Below are 12,995 nucleotides of genomic sequence, written 5' to 3'. Positions count from 1 at the left end.
CTTACAGTGATCTCCCCTCACTAAAATAGCTATCACCAGGCACTGTGACACAGAACACGCTGTGACAGGTAAGCTAGGTGTCCGTGGTTCTCCTGGCACTGCTTGTTATTACCATGTGAGCATCAGAATTTCAGGCAGCACTGGCAAACCACTGGGTTTACACAGCAAGGTTCTCAGGTATCTTGACTTGAAATGTTTCCTAGATACAATTTTAAAAACTTTCTATTTTTTATCATGCTTTTGAAGCTTGGAGTTCAAGAATGTAAACATAGATGCAACTTTTTGTCCTATGAGTGTCTCTGGTTTTAGACTCAGCCAAGACTTAACAGACACCCCCCCCCCCCCGGCAAAAAAAAAATCTAGAAAACATGTTTTGCTTTTCCTAGGCCCTGATTAAAGACCCACTGCCTAGACTCTTTCCAATTTACTCAGTGTGCCTTCCTTCCTTCCTCCCTCCCTCCCTCCCTCCTTCCCTCCCTTTCTCCCTCCCTCCCTCCCTCCCTCCTTCTCTCTTTTCTCTTTTCACTTTCTCTCAAGCTCTGAATGATTGAGGCTTCTATTTAGATCTATGGCCAAGTGTGGCTGACAGCTGCCTTCCCCAAACTGGGCTTTGGCAATGGAAAATCTGCCCAGAGAAGAACTGGGCAGGTTTTTAGCTTCAGGGTAATCCTGGGGCAGCTTATAGCTTTGTCTCCTCAGATGCCCTCAATAGGAGGTGTATGGAATGGTAGTCAAATGCTGCTTCCTAAATGATTTTGTGGCATCTAAGAGCAAGACAGACTTTCAAGGGGCCAACTCTAGAACATTTAAAAGCATGGCCTATGGTTTGGTCTCAATTATAACTGCTGAGAGATGTGGCTGACAAACTCAATCAGTTTTGGAAACCTTAGCTGGTCCCAGCAGGCGACTGTACCTTTTGGCTTGAGTATCAGTTGCCTGGTGTGTTTTGAAAAGCATTCAAAGTTAATGAAGTCACAGTGTTTAAAGTTTTGGAAACAATAAACTGTTAAGGAGATAAAATGCTATTCTATTTCTTTTGAAGAAGGTAGATGCCTGGGTCTGAAAGTAGCACATTTTGTTGCTGTTGTTATTGGCACTGTGAGAGAACTTTATTTCAAAGTGTAGAGCTCTCTTCATAGGCTGGGATTTGGAGAGGGCTTTCAATTGTCCTTCTTTTTGATCATCATAATGGAATAATTTACCATATACACTCTAGTGTTCTATTTATGCTAATGCATTGGTCATAGAGAATGATGCAACAGTGTGCAGATTATACACTTGCATTAAGCCTGGGAAACAGGAAGCTACGTTGAAGTAATTTCACCTCGTTATTTTTCTAATTATTTCCTCTTCGTTAATGCTTCTTGAGAAGGCATATTCAAAGCTGGTGTTTATTGAACAAAATTGCTCTTTCTTGGGCTGGTTTATCATTCATGAAGCCCTCAAGGCCAAGAAACATTTAGTGTCAATTTTTCAGTGTTCATAAGTGGGTCTATATTTCTTCTCTTGGCAAAAAATAAGTTAAACTAAATAAGGTCGAAGTTTATTTTTCTGTTAGTTTTAAATGTAGAGATGAGCCACTGTCCAATGTAGGAAAAATTCCTCTATTTTATAAATCATGAACAATACGTTACCCTCCTAACTGGTTGATCAAGATTGTATGCCTTCTAATCCTAGTTTTTTTTTTTACTGGCTTGCTTGTTTTTTGTTTTATTTGCTTTGCTATAAGATCACAAAGTGTCATAGCAATTCTCTCCTAAAAGGAGTTGGGACTCCTAATGACTTAGGAAGAAATAAGGCTTACAGGATCAACAGAGCCCCTTCCCAAGACTGTAGAACCAGTACAAAGTGCTGTAGGGAAGAGACTGATCAACTGAGCTGCCTGCTGGCCACACAGGGAGCTTCAGGGATGCAGCTTTGGAGAGTCAAGGGTCACCATCCATCCTTAGTGGGTTTCCAATCCTGTATTATCTCTGTTCTTGTAGGTAACTCCTCACCCATACATCTAAGTAAGTCAGGTAAACCCATTATGCTCACCATGTTATACTTTGATGAAATAATTTCTTTGGTTCTTGGTACTCTTTTGGGGATGAATAAGGAGTTTACGTCTCTCCAGGAAAAGTCACAGACTATATATTATTAGGCTGACTTTGAACTAGTTATTAAGCCAATGCTGACCTTGAACTCATAATCCTCCTGCCTCTGCCTTCCAAATATACATGTGTGAACTATTACATTTAGCTTCTATGCCTCAACCATTGATTGTATGACCATTGTCCAGTTGCCAGCTGACTTTTAGCATGATATCTGAAAGAAATATAGCAAGTAAGCAAGCAGGCAGGCAGACAGGCAGACAGGCATACAACCAACCAAGGAACCAACCAAGCAACCAAGCAACCAGCCAAGCAACCAAGCAACCAAGCAACCAAGCAACCAAGCAACCAAGCAACCAAGCAACCAAGCAACCAAGCAACCAAGCAACCAAGCAACCAAAATTTGTGTAGGGCAGAAAAAGTAAGGCGAAATTCGATCAGAATATGGTATTTATGTTAATAAAAACTAAAAAAAAAGATAGTTTCCGTATTAACTTCAACCACTCCTACTCCAAGACTCAGAAAACATCAAGCAAGAAGGGGGTGAGGTAGTGGAAAGAATGCAAGAACTGGAGGATGGGGAAGAATGTGTGAAGTCAGTGCTGGCCTCTGAACCTGATAGGGCTGTCACACTCTTTCACATGAACTCATAGCAGCTCTGGTTCCCTGCATGAGACCTACACAAGATCAAGCCAGTTAAGAATCCCAGCACATATAGGAGAGGGGCTCCTGGCTCTCCTAACTGAGGCTTTGTTGTTTGTTGATGGCTTCTGGGGAGGAAGAGCAAAGCTTCTCTGTGAGGGTGGTCATTGGTAAATCAGCTTCTCATGTTTCTGTGGATGATCCAACGCCCATGTGTATATGGGCAGCCCCAGTTGGATTCAGTGAGTTATAACACAAAAGGGAATATGAAGTTAGGAGTGTGATGTGTTGCGTGGGCTTAAGGGAATTGAAGGGAGGGCGTAGGGGTGGATAAGACCAAGATACATTGTACACATATATGAAAAATTCAAATAATAAAAAATGGTCTCTAGAGGTGCATGCATCAAATATGCTTAAAATTTATCCACCTCAGTAGCTAGAACTGAGATATTTGAGACTATACAGTTGTAAGGAAAATAAATAAACTTCGTTGCATCTCTCTCCTCCACTGGGGCAGGCATGGACCAGCTAGGAAACCCAGGGGTTCTTTCAGGGTAGAATGCTTATTGACAGTCACCCAGTAGTGTCAGGCCACCATCCTCAAACACTCGATGGCACCAGTGGGAATGTCCTGGAGGAACAACCTAAGTGAGTTGACACAGGATTATTGTGGATCTGACCCTTTGGCTGGCCTGAAAGACTGTTCACTTTTCCTCTCTGTGGAAAGACATTTCTTCTTCTATGCGAATAGTTCTTATGTATCCTATTCATATTCTCCCAGGCAAAAGCCTTAAAGACAAATGCTCTCCAGGAAGGTTAACAGTTGAGGTAACACTACATAGAGAAAAAAACCTCATATGTTAAAAGTCAGAAGCATATTCTAGCACTGCCACTCATTACATGAGCAAATACGAGGTGAATATGAACACCTAGGTGAATATCCTGGCTCAAAAATTCCTACCTGAAAAGGAGTTGCAATAAATCCTTATGCATTTATGCATGTGCATTAAATTGCCTGATGCTTTTAAAGGCCAATGTTAGTGACTAAAAAGAATCCCTTGTCTTTCCTTACTATCCATGAGCCTATGAGCTTCAATTGCATTTTTATTAGCCGCTGAACTCTAACAGCACAGGACCCTGGGTAGAAGTGACTGATGGTGGGTAAATTTTGATAGAGGAAGGTGGATTTAATTCTAGGTTCTAGAGAGGTGGGATTCTGAGAGGACGGTGTGTGCTGTTGTGGATCAAGCCTAGGCTAGTCTGAGGAAGGATAAGAACTCCTGACTTGAGTGCAGTGTGGATTGTGTCTATTTTTACATGTTATCTTGGTGCTTTTAATTGGGTCATTTTTATATGGCACCTTTTGCTGTGTTTTAAAATGCAAACCACTAAATTCACTTTTGTAAAGGGTCCATCAATGGGCAAAACTGCCAGTGTCTTTGGAGTGGCCTCAGTGTGGATTTGGATAATATGAATGTCAAGAATCAGGGTGTGCTAATTAGGGTTCTCTAGAGAAGAAGAATCAAGAGAATAAATATATGCTACAACAGAGTGGTTCTACATTAGCTTATATCACAGGAACTGGGTGTCCAATATCAGTCCAGTAGTCCTACACTGGCATGTGGAGAGGCTGAGAACCCCAAAGATCTTCAGCCCATGAAGCTTGGTGCCTTAGTTACTGCAATCTGATGTGGAAGGTCTAGATGATTCTTGGAGAGCCACTGGTCTTAATCCATGTTGTAAGACAAAAGAAATTGTGCTGATCGTACCCGAAGATGGTGTCAGCTCCAGCAACAACTGGGCAGATGTTTTATCAGCAAGAAGTAAAGGCAGGCGAACAAGTCGCACTGTCCCTCCTGGCCTGTCTTTGTATCTGGCCAGCAACTCAAGGCGCTGCCCACTCTTGAAGATAGTTCTCCTTCCCCACCCTCCCAGTTAATCCTTCCCTTACAGCCTCACACAGAGGTGTGTTCTTTAGTTGATTCAAGAGCTCATCCAGTTGACCAAAACAACAATCACAGTGTGACTCAAAGCATCAGAACAGTTAAATACCTTTTAATAACAAAAACATTTTAATCTTTATCTTAGGTATTTTCTATCACAAGACAGCCTCATCATCAAAATATCAACAGGTTAGGGCTGGAGAGATGGCTCTGTTAAGAGCACTGAATGCTCTTCTAGAGGACCCAGGTTCAATTCCCAGCACCCACATGGCAGCTTACAACTGTTTGCACCTCTGAGATCTGACACCCTCACCCAGATATACTTGCAGTCAAAACACCAGTACACACCAATGCACACTAAGTACATACAAAATTATAAAATCAACAGGTTATGTTTAGGAATATATCTGTATATACAAATATATAGCAACTGATGAAAAGAGAAGCTATGGATTTGAAGAAGTTCAGGAAAGGATATATGAAGGGTTTGGGTGGATGAAAGAGAAGGAAGAAACGCAGGAATTAAATAGCAATCTCAAAAGCAAACACCCCCACCCTTTAGTCTGGAAAAGGACTCAGCCATTGAGAAAGGATGAGATCCACTAAGCTCTTAGGAAATCACAAGTGAACATGGGGACAGCACTGAATCTAAGCCCCCTTCCTAGAAATGTGTAACAGTGGGTCTGCCCTTCCTGGGTGTGTGGCACGGGTGTCAGTGTTCTGAGGATTTGCATGGCTGCGATTTAGCACTGAGTTGGCTCTGAGCAGTTGTTTCCCTGTAAAGGGCGACTGCTGAAGGATGGCTCTCTCCTGCTTTACTGGTGCATATCACTGCTGTGTTGAGAGCAGCCAAGCACCCAACGCTCACTCACTGTGTGCTTCAGAGTCCCGTAAATCATTTGCTCCATAAACTAGAACATGTGGACAAGATAGACACCTTGGGGGGAGAAAAGCATTCTGACATATGTCAGCATGCAGAGAAATTCTGCTTAGGAAGTTTGCAGAGCTCGAGTCACATTGTTTCATTCTTTAAAATCTTGTGTGAGAGTGCCTAGAATTTATTTAAGAGATAAAAAAGAAAGAAATATGGATGTACATCTTTTAAAAAATTATTTACTCATTTTGGGGTGTGTGTGTGTGTGTGTGTGTGTGTGTGTGTGTGTGTGTGTGTGTGTGTACATGGAGGTCTGAGGTCAACTTGGAGGAGTCAGTTCTCTCTTCCCACCACATGGGCCTGAGGATCAAACTCAGGTCATCAGTCTTTGTGGCAAATGCCTTTACTCATCAGTTAGAAGCTGGGTATTTTATTGTTGCTATTCTGTAATGGTGATGTTCTTGGTGGCAGCCTTGCTGTCTCTAAATATGGATTTAAGGAATGGAGTAAGATGGCCATCAGCAGGAGACATATAGTATATTTTAAAAATTACTGACACAAGACACTATTTATGGGGCTACAGCTGAGAAAGGAAGAGAGTGAGGGTTTTTGAAAGAAATAAGTTTAACTGTCAACACCTACCTACATGTGTTACAAGCAGTTCTTGGTAGGATATCAATCCTAGGGGCGTGTATTATAGTCATGTTGGGTAAATAAAATATTATGGCTATGAAAAGTCATGTGACTTTTATGTGGAGAAATAAAAATGACCTACTGTCTACTATAAATTGGGATGCAGCCGTCACGGGAAACAAATGTTGGGTGAAGAAATAAAGCACACATAATAAATGGGCACAAATCTTTGCACTTAAATCTTTTGAGGAAGTTGACTTTGAGGGGAAATGGGGATCAAGTCCTGAACTTTGGGCTAATTCTAGTGATTTGTAGAATTAAAAAAAAAATACACATTTCAAACGCCACAGAAACAAAGTGTTTCCTTTCTTTCTTTTTCCCTCTGCTAAGTAGGGAAGCAGTCCATACTGGGCCTGCATTTAAATATATTAAAAATTCAAAGGCACCAAAGCCAAACATATTCTGGATCGAATGGAAATTCTTTTCTATTGAGAAAGTGAAATCATCAAAATAGTTCTTATGAACTGACTGCTGTACCCCACAGAGGACAGGGACAACCTGTTCACCCTCAGCTCTGACCTTTTTGCAAACTTTAAAAAGAAAAATTTCGGAAGCGCTTTTCTTCAGTCACCCCTCCTCCCCGAGAAGCACTTTCCAGTCTTTATAGCTTCATTTATTCTCAGTCACATTTAAAAAAAGATTTATTTATTTTATGTGCATGAGTTCACTGTTGCTGTCTTCAGACACACCAGAAGAGGGCATCAGATCTCATTATAGATGGTTGTGAGTTACCATGTGGATGCTGGGAATTGAACTCAGGAACTCAGGAAGAGCAGTCAGTGCTCTCCACCACTGAGCCGTCTCTCCTGCCCCCTCACAGCCACATTTTGTATGTATTAAGTATTAGCTTTGTTTCTATCAGGTTTTGTTTTTTATTTCTCTAGTATTTGATTTCATATTGGGCCTCCTTGTTAGTTTTTAATTGAGAGCTTCCTGGAGTTAAAATGGTGGACTCTGGAGTCTAGTCATCAGGTCATGGAGGGCATGGTGTGCCTGTGCCTTGGGATGCTGTGTTTACTGTGTTTATTGCTAGCTTGAAGAATTCATCTATTGTCTCAGAGAGGGGATGGAGGAGGATACTTATAAAGTAAGGGAAATCTAGACATGGATAATGTGTTTCTTGTTTTAAATGTTTGCACATGTCAGAGAAGTCAGGAAGCTTAGACTGTGCTGTATGTGCAGGTGTGCATGCGTATAGAGGACGTGTCAGTTTTGTAGGCTGTCCCCCAGAAGCTGTCACCATTTCTTTGAGACAGGGTCTCTGGGTCATGGGGCTTGCTGCTTCAACTAGGCTGGCTAGCCTGTCTCTGTCTTCCCAGCACTTGGATGACAATTGTACTCCATCATGTTTGGCTTTCCCCCATGTGTATTCTGGGAATCAAATAGAGGTTTATTGTGGCATGCACTTTGCCAACTGAGCTATCTCATATTTAACCATGACAATCACGGTTGCTATTTGGTCTGGTTGGCATGGTACCTGATCAAACATTGAGGTGATTTGCATTAAAAAACAGTTGCTGTCCTACGAACAAACTTACACAAACTAGACAAGAAGTCATCAAGCAAGACATTATTAGGACTAGGAGAACAAACAGTTGAGAATCTTGTATGTCTTCAAAATGGCTTCTGACTTTGAGGCTTTCCCCAACCCTGACTCAGTTTTGCTCATGGGGATCCCCCCATCTCCACACATACAGACATGACAGACTGCTTAGACTTCCCTGGGTGTATCTCAAGGGGTTGGTATTCAGGTTGCATTATGTTTCCTTTGTCTTCACTTCAAATGTGTAAGGCTGATTCATAAAATACTGTAAAAAAGAACAGGCAAGCACAAGAAAGAGTGCAATAGGTCAGACGCTGTGTGTCAGCACTCAGAACTTCTGTGCCCACCCAGAGGATTAGAGAAGAAACCAAAGGGCTTTGAGGGTAAAGACCGTGGACATTTTCTACAAATCCTGTGCAAGAGGTGCCTGTTACACCTCCCGACGTCATTGTTTCTGCTATGCTTGCTCTGTGTTTAGCATTGTACTAGCTGCCTTTGCAGTGATGAGATACTTGTCAAGAAGCTTTGGGGAGAAAGGGTGTATTTCAGCGTGGGGTTAAAGAGGATACCAACCATCATAAAGAAAAGGCATGACTCAGGGACATTAGATGGCTGGTCACCTTGTGTCCACAGGAAGGGATCAGAAAGTTGTGAGCATGGGTGCTCAGCTCCTTTTGATTTGTCCCAGGACCCCGTCCCATGCATAGGCACCAGCCACATGTAGGGTAGGTTTTCCCCACCTAAATTTGCCTAATCTAGAAACACATTCACAACATGACTAGTGGTTTGTTTCAGTGGTGACACTAAAGCCCATCAGGTGGACGATCAATATTAACTGTCAGAGCATGTGAGTTCCTATCCTGTATTGAGCACTAGTGTTGTGGAACTCCCACCAAAGACCACTGAGACAGTCTGCGAGCCAATTAAAAGTCTTTCAGCTGGCTGGGGACTACATATGGGTATTTGGGACCCAAGTGTAGTCTTGAGCCTGTCTCTGGGTCTCTATTTAAGCAAGAAAACCACATACCAGCTGGAAAGTTCCCAAGGTTAACTTCCTACAGCTGCAAGCTAAGCAGATAGTTAAAACGCCAAAATACATGATTAGCAAAAACAGCGAGGTCAGGCTGACCATTATAAAGAACTCGCATCCTTGAGTTGTTCTTCTTGGAATTGTTTTTCTTCAGCTTCCTCTTACAGTTAACTGTCATTTTACTCACCAAGACAAAACTCATCTGAGGTACCAAAATGAAGTCACCACAGTCAATTTGCAGTCCTTGTCACATAAGAATGAAGCAGTTTGCTAATGAGCTCTTACCTCTAGCAGCACCCATGAGATTCTGATGACAGTCTTTGATAAAGAGGAGTCCATTTTTTTTCATGTTTTACAGGAAGGATGAAGGTGAGGCTGGCCTGATGTTTCTGCCTCTTGCTGTAACCCCTTCATTTAGTCTTTTTTCCAGGAGGATGAGTCACTTATTTTAGTAGTGAGGTTGAGGAAATACTAACTTCTGCTGGACCTCAGTACCTAGGCAATGAGGCAAATGCATGGAAGAAACTCAGTGCTTTCCTGTGGCCACGCTCTGACACACTCTCCACTTGGCTGAGCAGTTTTGGGAACAGGCTTCATCTTGCACTTTGATCCAAAGGTGTTTGCTGTTTCTGTTGTTATCTCTTCTGTTCACACTCTTGCCCTCCTGTCAGGGATGGGAGGGGAGGAAATGGGTCGGTCCTCCTGAGTGTTCATTGCCCAGGAGCTGTCTAACAGGTGCATAGGACTCACCTCTACTGGTCTCCTTTCAGGACTAGTCATTCCCGAGCCACGAGGTCATAAAATTCACTTGGCAGAGTAAGTAAAAATAGACTCCTCATACCTGCTCCAGGCTCATAAGTCAGATCTCACAGGGAGGGAAACTCCCATTTCTCTTGCTGTAAGAAGCAACTGTGATTACTGAACCAACAACCAGGGAACCTGCATAGGTCTGACCTAGGTTCTCTGCATATATGTTATGGTTGCATAGCTTAATGTTTTTGTGAGACTTCTAATAGTGGGAACAAGGGCTGTCTCTGACTCTTTGGCCTACTTTTGGGACCCTTTTCCTCCTACTGGGTTGCCTCATCCACCCTTGATATGAGGGTACGTGCCTAGTCTTGTAGCCTTGATATGAGGGTATATGCCTAGTCTTGGTGTAACTTATGCCATGTTTGGTTGATCTCCCTGGAAGGCTGCTCTTTTGTGAAGGGAAATGGAGAAGTGGATCTGGGGAAAGTGGAGGTGGATGGGCCAGGAGGAGAGGACAGAGGGGAAACTGTGGTTGAGATATATGAGAGATGAATAAAGGGAAAAGAGGAAAAGAAGGAAGAGGAGGAAGAAGAAGAGGAAGAGGAAGAAAAAAGAGGAGGAGGATGAGGAGGTGGAGGAGGAAGAGGAAGAAGAGGATGAGGAGGAGGAGGAAGACTGACAAAAAGAAAGGGATTACCTGACTCACGATTCTGGATTACAGTCCATCATTTTGAGTAATCAAAGCAGCAAAACCTGAAGCAACTGGTCACATTCCATGCAGCCCAGAGCAGAAAGCCATGAATTCATGCTTGAAGGCTTTCTTGTGCTCAGCCCTGTCTCTCCACTTACACAGTCCAAGACCCTGGACTGGGGACAGTGCCACCCACTTTCAGGCTGGGTTTTCTCTCGTCAACTAATTCAATCAAGACAAACCCTCCAGACCCACTCCCACGCCAGCCTGATCTGGAAAATCCCCCACTGAGACTGTCTTTCTAGGTGATTATGGGTTGTGTCAAGTTGACAAACTATCCAGAGGATCCTATAGTCTGAGAACATCCTTTATGTTGTTCGCCAGACCAAGTTTGGGAAACTCTGGTGAGGCTTTTCTCAGTGCTTTCTCCCACAGCCGGAGCTTACCGTTCCCTGCCATTCTTCCCAAGTTGTTGTCTAAGAATCCATTGGAACAATTCACTTTTATGAGACGATTGATTTGTTTTGTACAAGACTTCCCCCAAAGAGAGTGCTTGCCTGTGTTAACAAAGGCCCTATCTGCATGATGTTAGGATCAGACTGCAGGGGGGAGTCATAGTGAGGGCCTGGGCTTGTTAAACTTTCTTCATTACAGAGACAATAATCCGAACACGTCTTCAGACAACCTATTTCTAAACAGAAAGCTTGGTGTATAATGACGCTCTATTTCTGTATTATTAATGAATCGTAAAAACAAATATAAAACCTCAGCAAAACCTCCATAATTTATTTCTATATTTGCTGTCACACCCTGCAAGTGTGTTTGCCACTGTAATGCCTTAAAGGTGAAAACCAAATTAAGACAGAACAAGCATAAATAATTAGCCAGTGCTGCTGCTTCCCTGGTTTAACTGTTAAGCATTTTCCTCAGAAGATGGGATACTCCCATTAGTAGAAACACAGAGTCACCACTGTGTACCAAGGAATAGCCCAAACTCCTATAGGATACTAGTGGAGTATATACTATAGTTATATACTATATTTATAGTCGATTATATATTATATAAATATAATAAATGTAAATATATATTTAAATATATACTATATTTGTAGAATACACACACACACACAAGTTGTTAGACTATATAAAATGGATAACAGGAGGAAAACAGGCATGAAGATCTACTGTTCCCTTGAGCCTGGAGAGATGACTCATCAGTTAAGAGTTCAGTTCCCAACACCTATATCAGGGGCTCACAACCTCTTGAAACTCTAACTTCTGGGGATCTGGTGCTTCCTTCTGGCTTCCACAGGCATTTACACCCAGGTGTCATAGCTGATGCAGATACATACATACACATAAATAAAAATGATAACAAATTATTAAAAAGGTATACTGTTCCTATCTGTAACAGAATGATACTAATACATTTATTTATTTATTTATTTTTCACTTTTTAAAGTTAGAAACATTTCAGTGTTTTTCTTCCTATTTTATATTCAGTGTCCTTTGGTTCCTTCAGAGATTATCCGTGATGGTTTGGTAAATTTGGTAGTGAAAAAGTAAAAAAGAGTGGGGAAAGGCACCAAAGTTAAAAGGAGCAGATCTTGTTCAAGCTGCTGCCCTCTGGAGAGTGCGATTAAGCCGTAGGCGTGAAGAAACCAGTGGCTGAAGAGGACAAGAAGTCTGTCCTTCTTCATCAGATCACTGTAGCTCTCTATTTTGACAAAAACCAGATATACAGCCAGATTAGCCAAAGATGTCACCAATACAATGTATGGGAAGGCATAATATAAGAGGCCTCCGGCAACTGCTTGCAGCACTGTCAACACCGGGAAGAAGTAGAGGGCAGTGTAAATGCTTTCCAGCTGGTTTGGCATGTACAGGTGCCACTGGATCTTCTTCACCAGCAATGGTCGAAGCAGCAGCATCAACACTAAGCAGAAAGCGTAATACACAAACACGATGGTGTACAGCGGGTACACGGCTTCCTGAGTGCAGTGCACGGTGGTGATGTAATCTGGGCTTGGATTGTAGAGCATCGTGTACCAATCTGAAAGCATCAGCACCCGGCACGAATGGATGGCCAGGGTGCCGACCGGATCACTCACAAGTAATGTGACTATAGCCGCCATGCTGCATTCTAATAATGCAGAGACTTGCTGGAAAAACGCACCTCTGGAATTACTATCCTTTGCGTCCCACTCAATGCAGAGCCAATGGGAAACGAGAGGAAGCATCGCCATGAAGCCAAGGTAAAGCCAGTCATAAAGTTCCGGGGACTCCATGCAAGGCTGACAGTACTTCTGTTCATTTGTTCTTTGTCCTCTTGGACACGCCCCGCACTCTCCATATATTTCAGTTGAGCTATTTTTAAACAATAGGGTCTTCCCACAGTAGAGTCCAAAGCATGCCATCTGTTCACACTAGGCTTCTAAGATCAATGGATGTTACCACAGCATATTAACGGCTAGGCTTCAACGGTCCAGGTGGCTCCGCCTCCGGGTATCCTGGGGGATCATTCTGAAGCCCCGCCCCTGCCCCACCAGGCTCCTCTTTGGGTTCAAGCTCCCAGTCCTGCTTTCTTGACTTAGGCTCCCAGGAGTGATCCGTTTCCTGGTCTAGTTAGGGTTCATAGCACTAACATAGGCCCTTGGAGTGTACTTCAGGGTGTCAGATTTTTCTGCTCTTGCTGCTGGTCTCAGCCGGGGAGAGGAGAAGAAATGTAAATTCAGA

General features: G+C 42.8%; 1 protein-coding gene across 1 annotated transcript; it reads right to left on the bottom strand.

The window, feature by feature from the left end:
* Positions 1-11,687: 11,687 nt before the first annotated feature.
* Positions 11,688-12,774, bottom strand: LOC116902771 (JNK1/MAPK8-associated membrane protein-like). The gene has a single exon (XM_032905114.1). It carries the CDS (start codon positions 12,674-12,676, stop codon positions 11,759-11,761), a length of 918 nt encoding a protein of 305 aa, XP_032761005.1. The 5' UTR covers positions 12,677-12,774; the 3' UTR covers positions 11,688-11,758.
* Positions 12,775-12,995: the final 221 nt, after the last annotated feature.

Source organism: Rattus rattus, chromosome 6, assembly GCF_011064425.1.
Source record: "Rattus rattus isolate New Zealand chromosome 6, Rrattus_CSIRO_v1, whole genome shotgun sequence".
Classification (NCBI taxonomy): Eukaryota; Metazoa; Chordata; class Mammalia; order Rodentia; family Muridae; genus Rattus; species Rattus rattus.
This window is presented reverse-complemented; position numbering and strand designations above follow the sequence as displayed.